This window comes from Micromesistius poutassou, assembly GCF_964030765.1.
Source record: "Micromesistius poutassou genome assembly, chromosome: 7".
NCBI lineage: Eukaryota > Metazoa > Chordata > Actinopteri > Gadiformes > Gadidae > Micromesistius > Micromesistius poutassou.
In genome coordinates, this window is record NC_140277.1 from 13,728,312 (window position 1) to 13,746,537 (window position 18,226).

At 46.0% G+C, this 18,226-nt stretch overlaps 1 protein-coding gene across 2 annotated transcripts in view; it reads right to left on the reverse strand.

Annotated features, from left to right (window-relative positions):
- Positions 1-567: 567 nt before the first annotated feature.
- The window catches only part of LOC311350409 (protein kinase C epsilon type-like), a 54,329-nt gene continuing 36,670 nt past the window's right edge, over positions 568-18,226 (reverse strand). For both annotated transcript variants that reach the window (XM_084470421.1, XM_084470420.1), the window contains exons 12-16: positions 9,956-10,110; positions 3,762-3,900; positions 2,663-2,851; positions 1,579-1,725; positions 568-960 (exon numbers count right to left, since the gene is read on the reverse strand). In XM_084470421.1, the coding sequence (XP_084326547.1) occupies positions 814-960; positions 1,579-1,725; positions 2,663-2,851; positions 3,762-3,900; positions 9,956-10,110 (777 nt within the window). In that variant the 3' untranslated portion in view covers positions 568-813. The remainder of the gene's footprint in view (positions 961-1,578; positions 1,726-2,662; positions 2,852-3,761; positions 3,901-9,955; positions 10,111-18,226) is intronic.

The following is an 18,226-nucleotide window of genomic DNA, read 5'->3' on the forward strand; positions in this document are numbered from 1 at the left end:
GTAGCATGCTAAGAATGTAAACACACACACACACACACACACACACACACGAGCACACACACACACACACACACACACACACACACACACACACACACACACACGAGCACACACACACACACACACACACACACACACACACACACACACACACACACACACACACACACACACACACACACACACACACACACAAACACCACCCTTCATTTGATTTGCTACTCTCACTGGATCATCAGCCATGACTGCGGGAGGGGGGCGTGTCCTACAGCATTTGACCTGCTCTCCCGCTCTGTCTCTCTCTCTCTGTCTCTCTCTCTCTTCCTCATGATGTCCTCATGAAAAAACGAATGGATAAAGATGATGAGATATTCTCACCACATATGAGAAGGAGGAGGAGGAAGAGGAGGGGCGGGGGCTACTGTATACAGAGAGTATTCTTGATTCCTGGATTGGAAGGGGACTCATTCCAGAGGCCCGTGATGCATCCTTCAGCACTGTTTCAGGGACTCTCCGTTGGAAAGATCTGCATGTGTATGCGTAAGTGTGTTTGCTTGTATGTGTGTGAATAGGTGTGTGTTTGTGTGCGTGTGCATGGATTTGTGTGTGTGTGTGTGTGTGTGTGTGTGAGTCTTTATGTGTGTGTCTGCGTGTGCGTGTGTGTGCGTGCGTGCGTGTGTGCGCGCATGTGTATGTGTGTGTGTGTGTGTGTGTGTGCATGTGTGTGTGTGTGTGTGTGTGTGTGTGTGCGCTTGTGTGTGTGTGTGTGTGTGTGTGTGTGTGTGTGTGTGTCGGTGTGTGGCAGGCATGCATCTATGCCAGAGCTTCCTCTCCAAAGTAGGAGAAGCCTTTAAACTCGTCTTGGTTGATCTGCTTGATTATGGCGTCTTCCACAGGGGTCAGAACCGGGTCCTCTCGCGTGAAGTCCTGGTCAAAGTTGTTCACGTCCCTTTTGGTTTTCTGCAAGTGGGTGAAGGGTGTAAGAAAGACGATATAATGCATCCATTAAAGGTACTGTAGGTCAGATTGAAGAGCTATTATTCTCGTGTCATCTTTTTGAGCCACCTGTCATCTATACGTTTCTAAAATGTGCTGTGAGAATATTTGTCATGCTTTACTGCACGCCCGCATCTGTATGAGACGGTTCTAGACCGCTCCTGCCCCCTTTCTGGGAATCTCTTCCCTGATTGGTTTGGGGAATCCGTCTTACCGGTCAATCACACATGTTCGAAATGCATTGCTTCTCAATGGTGTAGAAAGGTAGGGAAGGAGGGAGCAGCTCTCTCTGCTCTGTCTCTTTACAACTCCATTCAGCAGCTTCAAAACAAAGGTCTTGCGGCGATGCAAGACGACAACTATAGCTAGAGTCCCAGTGATTCAAATCATTCAGTTTGGATTGGACTTGAAGACAAGTGTGCAAATATGAGTATTCCTGAAACACTACGCACTCCAAAGTAAACGGAAAAGGGTACTTGATAGCTTTGTGTTGAAATAAGAAGTAAGAAGTGTGCACGTGTATATGTGTGTGTGTGTGTGCGGGTGTGTGTGTGTGTGTGTGTTGGTTTCAGGAGGACTTACGATGCGTGGTTTAAAGGGCGGCCTGACTTTCCTCTGCTCCAGCAGGGTCCAGTCGATCTCCTTGAAGAAGGGGTGCAGTTTGATGGCGTCCTCCAGCCCGTGAGCCAGCACGCAGCCCAGCCGCTTGGTGGGACTCTTGGTCATGAACTGGACACACATCAAGGAGAGACCAGAGGAGATTAAGGGAAGATGATTCATAGGGGAATTACACAAACTTGGACAGGGCACCACATCTGTGTTTATCTTATAAAGTAAAGCTATTTATCAGCTAACAACTTTGGTACCTATTCATTCTTCCTTGTAGTGAATGGTCAGATAGATACAGATGGAGTATTGAGTCGTAGCTTGTGGAGTTTTCAATATATCGCTAACAGTATAGTTATATATCGCTATATCACTAATCACATCAATGTTTATTTAATGAAAGCAAAGTTCTCCAATTTTTGTTCTCAGGTATTTTAAGAGCTGCAACACTGTTCACGAAATCCCTTTAAATTCTGAGTTGTGACTACTCAGCATGTTCCCTTAAAAACAGATGACATGGGTGGCCAATCAGGACACAGGGCTGTGGTCAAGAGTCCAAGTCTAAGTCCTCTCAAACACAAACACACTCACTTTCCCACAGGGCTTTGCACTTAAACTCCACTGACAGAGTGAACATGAGATTCTACAAAGGGGAGGGGGTGAGCAGATAAACAATTGGATGGATGGACAAGACACATGAGTACACATAGATCTTTTCACTTCATATACATATTTTAATCTGTATTGAATTGTATTTTAGACAATTATTTGTATCTTATTTTTTGCAAATAAAGCCCCCTGAGAGAGAGAGAGAGAGAGAGAGAGAGAGAGAGAGAGAGAGAGAGAGAGAGACAGACAGACAGACAGAGGGAGACAGAGAGAGGGAGAGAGAGAGAGAGAGAGAGAGAGAGAGAGAGAGAGAGAGAAAGCAGGTAAACTACTATAAAAGCCCCAAGATGAAAGTCAGCCCCCCCACCCCTGCAGACCGGAGCGGCCGTGTCTGTCTGTCTGTCTGTCTGTGTGTCTGTCTGTGTGTCTGTGGGGTGTGTGTTCAACGGACCGCCTTCAGGATGGACACGGCCTCCTTGCCCAGCCACACGGGGTACAGCACGTCGTCGTGGAGGATGGACTCAAACAGGTCGTCCTCGTTGTCCGCCTCGAAGGGGGGCTGGCCCGCCATCATCTCGTACATCAGGACCCCCAGGGCCCACCAGTCCACCGAGGGGCCGTAGTCCAGCTCCTGGAGGATCTACACACACACACACACACACACACACACGTTATATTAGTCCATACACACACACACACACACACACACACACACACACACACACACACACACGTTATATTAGTCCATACACACACACACACACACACATACATGGACACACGTTACATTAGTACACACACACACACACACGTTATATTAGTCCATACACACACACACACACACACACACACACACACACACACACACACACACACACACACACACGTTATATTAGTCCATACACACACACACACACACATACATGGACACACATTACATTAGTACACACACACACACACACACACACACGTTACATTAGTACACACACACACACACACACATTATATTTACACACATAAACACACATATTATATTTAGACACACATTATAATTAAACACATACAATAACATATTTCATGTACACACAATCACGCATACACACACACGCCCACACACACACACACACACACACACACACACACACACACACACACACACACCATAGCGGATATTGCTACACACTCCTACTGAAGTTCCTACTTCCTACCTGCACAGAGAGTAAAACACACAGTCAACCATTGAGTCATTTACGCCGTGAGGTTATAAAATGACACACTGTGTGTGTGTGTGTGTGTGTCGAGCCCTTCCTGTGTTTGCACATGCTGTAAAATCGGTGAGAAGCAATGAAACTCAATACAACGCTGATATAAAAGCTGCTTTATTGTTATTGTTGTTTTATTGTTACCAACGCTCCTCTATTAACGACTGCTCTAACGGTAAAACATGGCGTTGTTCAGACTGACTCAACATAGCGGCGGCAGCGGCGGCGGCACGCCCCTCCTTAAAGAAACACACAGACACGGAGCGGGACGGCCCGCTGGGGGCTGACCTCAGGCGCGATGTAGTCGGGCGTGCCGCAGAAGGTGGCGGTGGTGACCCCGTCCAGGATGCCCTCCTTGCACATGCCGAAGTCGGCCAGCTTACAGTGGCCCTCGGCGTCCAGCAGGATGTTGTCCAGCTTCAGGTCTCTGGGAGGAGGGAGGACACACAGACGGGTTGGAGTACTGAGTACTGACACACAGACGGGCATTAGGTCGGAGTACTGGCAGACACACAGACGGGTATTGTGTTGGAGTACTGAGAGACACACAGACGGGTTGGAATACTGACGGACACACAGACGGGTTGGAGTACTACTGAGAGACACACAGACAGGCGTTGTGCTGGAGTACAGGGAGTATTTCCACATTGGTGTTGATTACAAACCTTTACAGACACTCTTTCAGTTTACTACTGCTGGCCGTGTTCGATTTTAACAGCCAACTACAGGCTTACAGATCCCGGCCTCCAGAAACATGATAGGTCAAAACAATTATGATGCAAAAGAAAGTGAAACGCCCTTTTCCCCCAGATTTGATTAATATCTAAAGATGTATACGAATAGTCGCAACTACACAAAAAAAATGTTTAGGGTTGCTTCCAAGATAGCAAGATTAGGAGATTGAAAAAAGTATTAAAAGAGTATTAAAAAAAAGTATTGGATTTATTTATTTTTTTCTTATTTGATCATTTATTTAAAGGTGCAGTGTGTAGGATTTAGTGCCATCTAGTGGTCAGGTTGCAGACTGCAACCAACTGAACGACCCCCTCACGGTTGAGGTTCCTTGATAGATCTATTACATGTATTATGTTGTTTAGTCTGTAAAACTACAGGTCATAGCACAGAAGCAGGATAGCGATTATGCAAATGTTTTGGAAAATGATGAGGGCTGTTTGTCCTTTCAACTGTAGAAACATGGCCTGCTCTGGGGAGAGGACTAAGTAGATATAAAGGGATCAATCTAATGTAACAATAATCCTAATCATCATGGGATTATCCACTTTATATTATCGGTTTTCTGCTAGCTGCATAGCTAGTTTGGCTTGCCTTAACATACAACTGATCTATCTTTTTTTTTTTCTTGTCTTGCTATATGAAAGGCTTAAAATACAAAGTTGTTGACGAGAGAGAGAGAGAGAGAGAGAGAGAGAGAGAGAGAGAGAGAGAGAGAGAGAGAGAGAGAGAGAGAGAGATAAGGTGAGTAAAGAGTGATGAGTGAAGAGAGGTGAGCGTGGACACAGCCGCACCCTGCTTGATGGTTGATTGCTACAAAAATGTCAACATGTTCTCCACACGTCTTTGAGTCTGAGCTCAACAACCCTGACATTGGCTGTGTGTGTTTGCGTGTGTGTTTGGCTGTGTGTGTGTGTGTGCGTGCGTGTGTGTCTATTTGTATTTGTATATACATGTCTTAAATCAAAGGCTTATGCAATTGAACCCTATTTCAGGCAATCCTTTCCCCCTTTATAATGTTGCTGGTGAGGTGACAGTGTACCATCCCATAATGCTGTGCTGAACCTGGCAGGTGTAACTAATGGAAATTCCTACTGTTGAGTTACCATGACGATCTCTCGTTGAAGACATACAGGAATGTAACCAGAACAAATGTCAAATCAGTTGATTTATTTCTTAAAAGATAGCAGAAAAAAGAAAACAGATCTTTTACTTTAACGTCAGGCATTTCCTATGTCTTTCGTTTCAACCTCAAACACAACTCAACACTAATAGTTGACGTTTGCTGATGATTCAGAAATGTTCCCCTGCAATGGTACGGCATCTTACCCAACAACCCCCAAATGCTGCCAGCGTCTGGTACAGAGATGTTTTATCAGTGGTGCATGGCAACACTCAGAGACACCTAGCCGCTTGGACCAGTGTTAGTGGAGCTGTCCTCACTTTCCACAGACACTGTTCTGAGAAGCAGGGGTTAACGCCACGGCCGAAGCCAACGCCAATGGGCCCCGTCACACCCAGTCTAACGAAGAAGAGGACAGCATACTTGTTGACTTGTTTATCCCCGGCCTATCCTCTCGGTGGGGGGACAATGAAAGCGGCAAAATGCTTAATAGTATTTGCTTTCGCCCTCAAGGCTGAGATGACATTACTTTTGAATTGAACACCTGCGGCCAAGAAATAAAACCCAATTACCATTGGATTGTAATAAGGAGCCCTTTTATTACACATCACTAGGCCTCAGCCATATCTCATTTATATTTCATCTCCTGCTGTTGTGTTAATGCCGTGTCGTGGAGAAGGAAGATAGGGGAACAGGATGTGGTAGGTAATTGTACAAAAACAGGAGACTGTTGTGGAAAAAGGCCACATTTTGCTTGTCGGATGCCAGAGTACAAACATGATTGTGAAAGTCAGAGGATGGTGGGCAAATGCATTTTCAATGGTCCTAATTATCTATAATGATCTCTGTCAGCAGCATGTTTCCTCAGAGCAGGTCATATGCTCCCTGCACTAATGGGCCTTCAATAAAGGGCCTGTCCACGAGGTTGTGTTGAGATGATCCTAGTGCACTATGGCACTACCGCACTGCCTTATGACAGCCTCTGCACTGCCTTCATAACCTCCCACAATACGCCTGTCCGTCCTGAAAAGTTGTAACGCTTGAAAAACACACCGCTGTTAACGGTGCACGTTTGTCCGTCCACCCATCCATCCGTCCATCCCTCCATCCATCCATCCATTCATTCATCCATCCGACCACTTCCCCGTCATTGATCCATCCATCCTGAACATGATCCAAAAGTTACGTGGCATGAGAATAACAGGACATGCATAGAACATGCATACATACCATATATCACAAAAAATATATGGATTTATCCATCGTCAGAATCATGTGATGAAGGAGGGAATGGAGGGCAGGATACCGTGATCCACGCAGTGCATTTGTACGAGTCCTGTAGCCGTTACTGTCAGGACAACTGTATGTTATGTGTGAAAGCCCTTTTACATGTGTTTCACTATAGCGAGAAGGGTCGATTCCCATGCTGGTCGTAATGGTGCATTGTTAGTACTTTCTACACACCTCTATTTGTGTGTGTATAATGTTCTTAATGGGGTATGTGTTTATGAAGACCTGTTCATGAGCAGATCGGATGTACAGTATGTACATTATACACATGAACACGGATGGCATTCTCTGTTCCTTCTCCGAGACCCAGATAAACCTGCATCATCACACACATGTTTGAGGTATCCACAGAACTATCTAGCACTGACTCTTGTTTAGCAGAGTTCATGCAGTCAAACTCCAATGTCCCACTCGAATATCCCGGTCTTTGCTCCTTCGAAAGATGTTAAAATGTGAACACATGAAGGAGGTCAAACAAATTGCCTGCTTGGGAAAAAGAATAAAACTGAAATTAAGTGAACTGGGGTAAGGAACAAACAACATGAATGGGTGAGGAACAGAGAGCATGAAGGGGTGAGGAACAAATACTGATGACAGGTGATATCGAGGGAAGATAGATACAACAACAACAACAAAAAGGCATAATTAGATAGCTTGTCTGAGATAATGTGCAGAAAGTGTGTGTGTGTGTGTGTGCGTGTGTGTTTGTGTGTGTGTGGGGAGGAGTAGGGAGCAGTGTCCTTATCGACTTGCTTCTCCTCTGTCTGCGAGCCATGACAGGTATGCAGGCTACGCTCTGTGCTTGTGTGCGAGTGAGAGTTGGTCGTTTGTGGTTTTTGGCCTCCCAACAAAAGTGAAAGACGAGAATAATCACTTCTATTGGCAGGGTGTGACCAGAAATTCAAAGTGTTACACAAGGTGTTGACAGCTGCTAATCCAGACGGGAGCATGGGAAACCACAAATGACAGACAATATGATGAATATGTATGATCAAAGTATGATTGTGCATGCGCACAAACACACACACACACACACACACACACACACTCACGCACAAACTTCAACTCCCTTTACCTCGATATATACACCTCTATCTCCGTCACTGAAGTCTGTGCTACACAATAGTGCCACATTATAGATCCATGGTTGAAAACAGGGGGGCGGGGCCTCCTTAATACGGGCTGTGGAGACAACAATGTGCTGTGATGTCGCCGGCACCGCCGCAGCGGGCTAGCTGCTGCTGGGAGACCACGTAGTCTGAGGTGCTTTTGATACATGCAGGAACCACTACAACAGACCAGTCTCACCAGCCTTCCTGTCCCCACAGCGGAGAGACGGGGGGAGGGAGGGAGGGAGAGAGAGAGAGAGAGAGAGAGAGAGAGAGGGGGGATGGGGAGGGGGGGGGGGATACTGGGAGAAAGAGGAGGAGAGAGAGATAGGGAGAGAGAAGGGGGGGAAGAAAGAGGGAGATGAAGAGAAAGCGAGAGAGAGGAGGGATGGAGAGAGAGAGAAGGGGGGGAAAGAAAGAGGGAGATGAAGAGAGAGAGAGCGAGAGAGAGAGAGAGAGAGAGAGAGAGAGAGAGAGAGAGAGAGAGAGAGGGGAGGGATGGCGAGAGAGAGAGAGAGAGAGGGGGGATGGGGGGATACCGGGAGAAAGAGGAGGAGAGAGAGATAGGGAGAGAGAAGGGGGGGAAAGAAAGAGGGAGATGAAGAGAGAGAGAGAGAGAGAGAGAGAGAGAGAGAGAGAGAGAGAGGGGAGGGATGGAGAGAGAGAGAAAGAGAGAGAGAGAGAGAGAGAGAGAGAGAGAGAGAGAGAGAGAGAGAGGGGAAGAGAGAGCCAGAGAGAGGGAGAGGGAGAGAGAGAGAGAGAGAGAGAGAGAGAGAGAGAGAGAGAGAGAGAGAGAGAGAGAGAGAGAGAGAGAGTGACTGAGAGATAGAGAGAGAGAGGTTAAGAGAGAGTGAAAGGGAGGGAAGAGGAAAAGGGAGTCGGCAAGATAAAGAAATAAAAAGAGATAAAGCAATGAAGAGAGTCCACAAAGCAAGACACAACGAAAAACATAATGAGCATGAGAGCAGGCGAGATGGGGTGGGAGAGAGTTTCTCTACACTGGAGAAGCAACAGATTCAATTCAAGTAAAAATAAAGTCAATCATTGTTCCAAAAGTGTACATAATAAAATAAATCACATAAACGAAGGAAGGAAACAAAAAAAATCAGAGAACACAGGGAAAAAAAGAGAAGGAAAAGAGAGAAGTGAACTGGTCTGACCCGGCCGCCAGTCTGGCCATGAACCGACCACTAAACAAAGGCCCAGCACCCTTCTCACCTTGTTGCCTGCTTCCTTAGACTAGGAACCCTCCTTACTTGTGTCTATGGGTCTATGTGCAGATGTGTGTGTGTGTGTGTGAGTTGCAGCATAATCCCGATAGTAGAATATTATATAATATAATAGTATATAAGAGAATGCAACATGAGTATTAAATGAATATCACTGAACTAAGACCACTGTACAGCATCACTTACGCGACTAGTGTGTATACACGCATATACACAACCAACGGGCATGTGTGTGAATCATGTACAGTCAGCAATCAGCCAGTGATTCAACCGCAAGATGAGGACACTATAGAAGAAGTTACATAAACCTTTTCCTGAGTTGAAAACAGGTTGTCCCCTCAACACGCCGCGGCTCTTCACAATAGTGTTATGATTTGGCCGGCAGATGGTCTACTGTGCAGGCTGCGTGTTTGCTCTCAGTTGACAATGATATTATGACTGTTGCAGACAGACAAGAGCGGGCTAATATAGCTGGGAAGCTGCACGCAAGAGGAAGTGATGCTGCTCTGCCCCTAGGATGACACTGTCCTGAGGTTCCTCTGTTGGGACTTCATATTATTCAACCCACATGATTATAAAGGATTAGTTATTGGTTAGAAAGACAGTCATCAAAATGGATGCCAACAATCGATCCAATAAATGGTGAACGGACTGTATTTATATAGCGCTTTCCTAACCATTGGCCACTCAAAGCGCTTTACAATACTGCCTCACATTCACGCATTCACGCACACATTCACACACCGACGGCGGTGTCAACAGCCAGCCTCGTCGGGAGCAGTTAGGGTTGGGCCGTCTTGCTCTGGGAAACCTCGAGCCGGGGATCGAACTAGCAACCTCCCGGTTACCAGCCAACCCGCTCTGCCTCCTGAGCCACACATGCCGCCCAATACGTGACACCCGTCCCCCCCCATGCCTGTGTGCTCTGGGCCGACGTGCTGAGACCCTGAGGTGTTCCCATGCGGGGGGTGGGGTGGGGGGGGGGGGGGGGGGTGTTACCTGTAGATGACCCCGTGGCGGTGGAGGAACATCAGGGCAGACGTGACCTCGGCGGCGTAGAAGCGGGAGCGGGCCTCGTCGAACTTCCTGGACCTCTGGATCTGGAACATCAGGTCGCCTCCGTTCACGTACTCCATCACGAAGAACAACCTGTCCTACAGGGGGAGAGCGAGGGAGGGCAGGGGAGAGGAGAGAGAGAGAGAGAGAGAGAGAGAGAGAGAGAGAGAGAGAGAGAGAGAGGAAGATGAAGACTTGCGGTGGCCTCCTTTAGAGACTTTTTTCATTCATCAAAGCGGTCACCAATGTGGGAGAACCCCACATTTTTATCATCTAGTAACGGTGTAATAGGGTCGATAATGGAATAATGGAGACATTGTTCATTCTTCTTCTTCACTTTTTGAGCTTCTGGGGCGTTAGAGTGCTGTATCAGTGCTACCAGTTAAAGGGTAAGGAAGCCCCTAACACCAGAGACCACTTCTTCTACAAAAACACACGCACACACACACACACACACACACACACACACACACACACACAGAACCACCCTATCAGCACTGAGAAATTGGCCTTGTTTCAAGATTTTCAGTAGCCATTCTTTATATAGGATATGAGACGGTGTTTTAGCAACGAAAGTTATTGAGTGCCAGAGGAAGGAAGAGATTGAGCGGGCGAGAGAGAGAGAGAGAGAGAGAGAGAGAGAGAGAGAGAGAGAGAGAGAGAGAGAGAGACCCCTATAGGGTTCTTGTTTTTCCCAGTGGAAGGGAGCGGCGTGTCTGATATAAAAAGCTCTGTGCATAGGACCTGGAGGATGCGTCCATAAGGGCTATTGTCTGGAGCCATGTGACTCTCAGAGCTACAGAGGGATGTCAGTGCAGGCGATTGCAGGCCCCTGTGTCCGACTCTGGAGTACAATAAGGCACTTCCACCACGCACACCCAGCTTTCACCAGTAACACACGATTACTGCCTCCACAGCTCTGACACACACACACACACACACACACACACACACACACACTCACACACACACTTTGATCAATTTAAAATGTATATAAAGCAATTTTATGAATCATTGTCGTTCTTTTTATACAACATATTTGCGGGGTGTAGTGTCACGTAAATATTTGGTTGCCTTGTCATTACGGATCTGTATGGAAGGAAAAGTTGCTTTATGCTTTTCAACAGGCCGATTTAAGATGATCTGTTTGAGCTTTGAAGAGTGCTGATGGTCATTGGGGATTATTCATTGAAGCAATAAGCCAGGCTGTGGTTTACAGGAATAATCAGCAGCTAGGGGGCGCTGTTAAGAACGATGTGGAGCATTTTAGTATTTTAACGGTATTGCTTCTATTTAACGGTTAGTAAAATGGTAACTCTAGACTACCTAGCGAGATTTCACAAAATAAAAACACAGCAACATAAAATGCGATCAATAATTGAAAACAAAACGGCATTCTTCCGCCACGCAGTATAGTTCCTAAAGACAGCAAAATGGTTGCCTCGCAACACAGTCTAGCATACTTTAAGATTTGCGGCCCATTTTTCCGGCTTCGAGCCTTCGAACCTTATGAAAGACCTGAACGATCTGTTTAATTAAACCTAAGGCTGAATGACTCATCGATGAAAATGATGATTATTAGTTCCTGCGTCCCCTGCTGCGTAGGTTCCCACCGTGATAGCGGTCAGGGCTGTATAAATACTTGTGGGAGGAGGGGGGGTCAGGGTCTCGGTCTGGAATCCATTGACATTGAAGTCTTTGTGTAGGAGTTGAGCCGTCTGCGTATTTCTATTGTCTCACATAAAAGGAAGCTTGTTGGAATATTGCATTTTTGGCTTGTAGAAACAACACAGGCCTAACAACATGGGAAAGTCCCAGTCAAGAAATTATTCACGCTTTCAATTGAGCTCCAGTTAAGTATGTGTCATTGTGATTTGGGGTTACTGATTCCTGTTAACCCAGACCTGAAATGATCGTGTCATCCCGTTTCCAGGAAGGACAATATTTGCCAATATTACCGCAATATTAGCCCCCCCCGCAAATTTTATAAACAATGAGGAAGAGACTAAAGAAGGTAAACACCCATCAGTAACCACTGACTAGAACTAAGAAGAAATGACTAGAACTAACTAGAACTGACCAGACCTAACTAGAACTACTGCAACCTTTCAAAAAAACAACTTAATACAACTCTAAAATGATTGCCATGAAGTTTATATTACACTAGTTTGAACTGCGAATGTAATCAGAAAATATACAGATAATCACGCACGGGCAAATCAAAAACGTGTCTATATTTAGAATAGCATGCGATAACATTCTGGAGTGTGGTTTGTAAATTGTGCGTTTGTGTGGGCCTTACATAAGTGTACACCAAAGCACTTTTTTTTTCTCCAATTTCTTTCTCCTCCTTCGCGAGCGAAATTAAACAGGATGTCGAAATAGTTTGTTTAAATGGACCCGGGTCTCTGACGGTCCCACCCAATCAAATGTGAACAAACAGTCCCTGGCTGCAATTAGAAATGCACAGAAGATACTGCTGTGTCCAAGAACGGCTACACACGCACACACACACACACACACACACACACACACACACACACATACACACACAGACACACGCAAGCACGCAGGCACACACACACACAAACAGACCAAATCCTGCCTTAAAAATGGTCTTGCCAAAATATCTATTCATATATTCGGACATTGGTATGGCATGATCACACATAAATAGACATGTACATGCACATGGGTCAATGCTGTACGTCTATGTGTGTAGTAATGACAACCTAAGCTGTCTGAGCCCCACTGTTTTATGTACAGTATGTGAAACCAGTCTCAACGTGCAGCTTATATATAAGTACAACATGCACACACACACACACACACACACACACACACACACCTAACATCAACTTTTTACTTGGCCACTTTCAAAAACAATTACCGACGCAGGGAGAATAGGCGTTACGCAGCACTGCAGCGTTAAAACCGCACAGAGCAAATGTTGGAAGGAAGATCTGGAAGGAGAGGCAATGGCGCGTTTGGCACTTCATGACCTCATTTCAATTCATCTCATGGAAAAACGAGTCCAAGCTGGAAACGGAGCGTGAACTTTTGTCCACAAAATGAATAACAAAAAAAGCAAAAAAAACGAAAACAAAAGTTGCCTTATTTTCTACGGAACACTGCGAGTCATTACCGCCGGCTCGTTAGTTGTTACCGCTAACAGCTGTCCCGGGATGGAGCCTGCTTATGCACCGCAGGTCCTTGTGTCTTTCACACAGGCAACACATCACGCTTTACTTTCTTCTAAGCTTCTCAATAGCACGGGCAGTTTAGCATGGGCAAATATCAAATCGATAAACAAAAATAAATGGAATAGTTCACAAATCAAGTTATAGACTGAATTGTCTGAAGGCAAAACAGGCGTTCCTTTTTAAAATCTCTACTCCATATCGTGTGGATGTTGACTTTGAGTGGTTGACAAGAAGTGTTTTCTTTACACAATGACAGCAACAGGAAGTCCTTCTAATTGGTGGACAGTGGGTATTGTGTGTGTGTGTGTGTGTGTGTGTGTGTGTGTGTGTGTGTGTGTGTGTGTGTGTGCCCTGGAGCCAGTGTAAGAATGTTTATCCTTAAACCCACCCCCCCCCCCCCCCCGTCTGCATGTGGCCTCTGAGCCGGCCAGTGAACCAATAACAATAACCAATAACACACCACCATGTCCCAGCAGCACCACACAGGCAGCCGGGCATGAACGGACGCATGACAACGCCGTGTGTGTTTATGGCTGTTGTATGTGTTCATGGGTGTTGTGTGCGTTCACGAGCATAATGTGTGTTTGCTGTAACTGTTAACCATACGCATCCATACGTATCGGGTGCAAAGTAGACAAAGGTTCATCACGAAACATGGATGCATTTGTTCTTCTTACGCACGACACACGCACGCACACACACGCACGCACACACACACACGCGCACACACATATTACATAACATTATGGCTCATACGGCTGCAATTTTCCGGAGAAGAGTGTAGAACCAACTGAGGCCTTTGTTTTGACAGAACTTAAAGGTAAGAGGATATTGTGGGAAAACCAACAGTCTCCTGCGTTCTGTCAGCAGGAGTTCAAAGTAAGGTATGAAAATAAAATATAACGTGTGGAAACCCAGCTCTCTGGTCCGTAGTGAAGCCTGCCCCGCAAACACACACACACACACACACACACACACACACACACACACACACACACACACACACACACGCACACGGAAAAACGTATGATGCGCACACACACACGCACATGCACACACGCAAACACAGACATATATTACGTGTGTTCGTATATTACGAACACACGCACTACATGTTCCCACGTCCACCACTCAGAGGCCAGCCAGGGGGGCAGGGGGGCGGGGCTTGAGTCTGTTCTGGGACAGTCAGTTCTTCAGCTCCTCCAAACTCAGACTGAGCACTTGAACTCCGAAAGCAGAGTGAAAGAGAATTATGATGAATATTATTTGCAGTCTTAAAGGACTCTATAGGATGAATAATATACAGTATAGCAGAGGATTCTGTAATGGTGTATATCTTTCATATTTTCCACAAATACTCATAATAGCCGGTCAACAGATCTGGTTGCCGTATGCTGCATCAGCTAGAAAAACCCAAACTGCAGTTTAAAATATTTGATGTATTATATAAAGTGCATCATGCATGCCTTCATTTTTATCCTGTTTTTTTCCCGACCAGAACAGTGGAAACTCTTGACTTGTATGAAGTTGCATCGAAATAAATGATTAATATCCTGCTTTAGTCACTCTTTAGTCTATCTCTCTCCATCCCTCCTTTCTTCCCTCTGTCTCTTTCCCCTTCCACACCTCTATTTCCTTCCATCCGTCTTCCCCTCTCCCTTGATCTTTCTCTCTCTCTCTCTCTCTCCTTCTCTCTTTCTCTCCATCTCCATCCTTCTTTCCATCCAAACCTCACTCTCTCTCTCTTCCCATCCCTACCTCCTCCCGCCCCTCTAGCTTCCCCCTGTCCATCTCTCTCCCTCCCTCTCCCCCTCCCCTCCGACTCTCTCCATCCATCTCTCTCTGATTCCCTCCCTCTTTCCCTCCAACCTTCCCTCTTTCCCTCATTCCCATACCTCTCTCTCTCCCTCCCTCTACCCTCTCTCTCTCACCCTGATTCCCTCCCTCCAACCCATCTCCCTCCCTCTCCTCTCTCTCTTCCTCTCTCCATCCTTCTCTCCCTCTCTCCGTCTCCCTCCCCTCCCTCTCCAGTGGAAGAGAACAAAGGCTCTTTGAGGTACCTGGCTGGGTTCAGGCAGACCTTGGCTTTCCCTGCTCCCTCTGATGTAACAGCAAATTACAGCCCATTCAAAACAACAACCCCCCACTCCCACCACCACACCCCTACCCTCCCTCTCCCACCACCCCCACCACCACCACCACTCCCACCACCACCCCCTCTCCCACCACCACCACCACCACACCCCCTCTCCCACCACCAACACCACAACCCCTCCCCACCACCACCACCACCACCACAACTCTTGTCTACATATATATTTGGATCAAGCTCCGCTGTGAAGTCACATTCTCCTGGTTGGAGAAGAGACAGATGTGTGTGTGATTTGTTTCTTTATTTCTTTCACATTTCCCTCATTTCTTATGCTTCTGGATATGCACATGTCCCCCCACCACTCGACCGGGGCTGGTTTTTCTCTGTGCATCGTCACGTGTCTCTCATTGTGGACGAGCCGGTCTAGGCACGCACACACACACACACACACACACACACACACATACACACACATACAAACACACACATAAATATGCACGCAGGCAGACAGACACACACATAGCATGTGCACGGCACGGGCACCCACATGTGCATGGACACACACGTTCATGGACACATGTGCATGGACACACACACACACACACACACACACACACATGCACACTTTCCTCTCTCTCTCTCTCTCTCTCTCTCTCTCTCTCTAGCTGCTCGACTAGGGCATACGAGGCCTGCTTGTTTTTGCTGTTGTATAATGTTATTTACATTTCTCAGAGGTAATTAGTCTGATAGGGGCTCAGCTGCGATCCCAGCGACGATTAGCCAGCACTGAGGACAGGACGGGAGGGGCGGTGGGGAAGGAACCAGAAGGAACATAGGTCATGTAAAGTACATAGATTTCCTATATATATGGGGGCGTATGTGTGTGTGTGTGTGTGTATGTGTGTACACACACACACACACACACACACACACACACACACACACACACACACACACACACACACATTCTGGCTGTTGTGGGACAAGACCAGACACATCTCCTTGAGGCAAACTGGTAGACTGGCCGTTGCATGTGCAGTGATGCAAAACATACAGTTCAAAAGTGTTCAGAGTCAAGAGCGAAAGAGAGAGTGATCAAGAGAGACATCAAATTCAAACTCGACTTTGTTGGGAAAAACACAACTTGCAGGATTCTGCAAATCGACTAAGAGTCCAAAAAACACCAAATAACGCATGGAGAGCAGAATTGGGATAATATCCAATATTTTTTTTAATCCAGAAGAGAGCGCTACAATTTTATAACCGCCTTAAGAAAGGTGACAGCAATACACTCAACAACAAGCCCCCCCCTCCGACAGAGAGTTACACCCAGAAAAGCTAGCTTAGCCAGCTTTTCCTTGGACTTCCTTGTCCAACACACAACAACCAACAACCAAGGAGAAAATTGGCATGTTCCTTGTCCCTAAACAGAGAATACACAGTTGCAGAACTGCACTGAACTGCACTTCCTAGTTTCCTGCCAGTCAAACCAAGACATCATGAACACACACTTCCCACGCATAACAAAGGCATGCGGGGACTTTAAAGACACTCCAGACGGTAACAAACTGCCGTATCTGTTGGGAGAAACACAACAATGTGCGATCAAAGCAGCCAGATTCATCAGCTGTTGTGATGAGAGAAGGACCTCAAACTCCCCATAAACAGACACTAGTACACCTTCTAAATATGAAACTTCACTTTTACTGTCTGTTTACAAAGATTGCACTATTGCACATATCCTCTAAATTGTAAATATAGTTTATGTAAAGTGTATCTTTAATTTGTCTGTTTATACTGGACTTTTTATAATTAACCCCATTTTACTTTTTATATATAGTATTTCATATTATATTATTCTAATATATGTATAGATAATATTGGATATCTATACATATTTTGCATTTAACATTTATATATATTTTGACCTCCTAATTTTTGACCTGCTTTGGCGATGTTAACGTTTGTTTCTCATGCCAATAAAGCTTTTTTGAATTGAATTAAATTGAATTGAGAGAAGTCAAGAGAGAGCGTGAGAGAGAGAGTGAAGACTGTAATTTGACTGCGAGTTTGTTATTTGACTATTTGATTTAATGAGAAGTAGATCTCTGCCATACAGAGGTACGATTCATCAGCCCTCTGGACATTGATGGCGAATGGGACTAATGTTTCCTCCATTAACTGTGAAAGCAACAGCATGGGAAACCCAATGGGATGTGTGTTTGAGTAGCTGTCACGACCGCTTCCACAGACCCTCAGAAGATCAACCCACTGCTGGGTCAATAGGAAAGGAGTCATGAATCAATGCCTGTGGTTTCACTGTCTCCAGCTACAGAGAACCAATCCATGTGTCACCACGTTGGCCATGGAATCAACGAGGTCAACGTAAAGCTGAAAGGTGTACAGCTGTGTGTGTGTGTGTGTGTGTGTGTATGTGGGAGAGACGTGTACTTTTTTGTGTACATGTGTTTGTTTGTGTATTGACGTGTGTGTCTGTGTATTCCTCAAAGGGGCGGGGCATTAGGAAATGATGGTTTCAGCATATGGAATCCACATCAGGGCCCTGATAAGAATCAAAGTAGTTGTGTAAGAAGTCCTCCAATCACTTTGTTATTTCCAAACACTCACAATCAGGTCCTCACTCCCCCCCGGCCTCAACATGTGTGTGTGTGTGTGTGTGTGTGTGTGTGTGTGTGTGTGTGTGTGTGTGTGTGTGTGTGTGTGTGTGTGTGTGTTTGTGTGTGCGTTTCCTGTGTGTCGGAGATAAATAAATCAAATGAGACTGCTGTCATCAGAGTTTCAGGTTTCCAGAACATTCTGAGAAAACAAACTAATTTACTCAAAATGGAGGACCATCCCCCTGGCCCCTACTCCTCCCTCCCCTCCCTGCCCCTGCTGACCCGGCCCGCCAACGACACC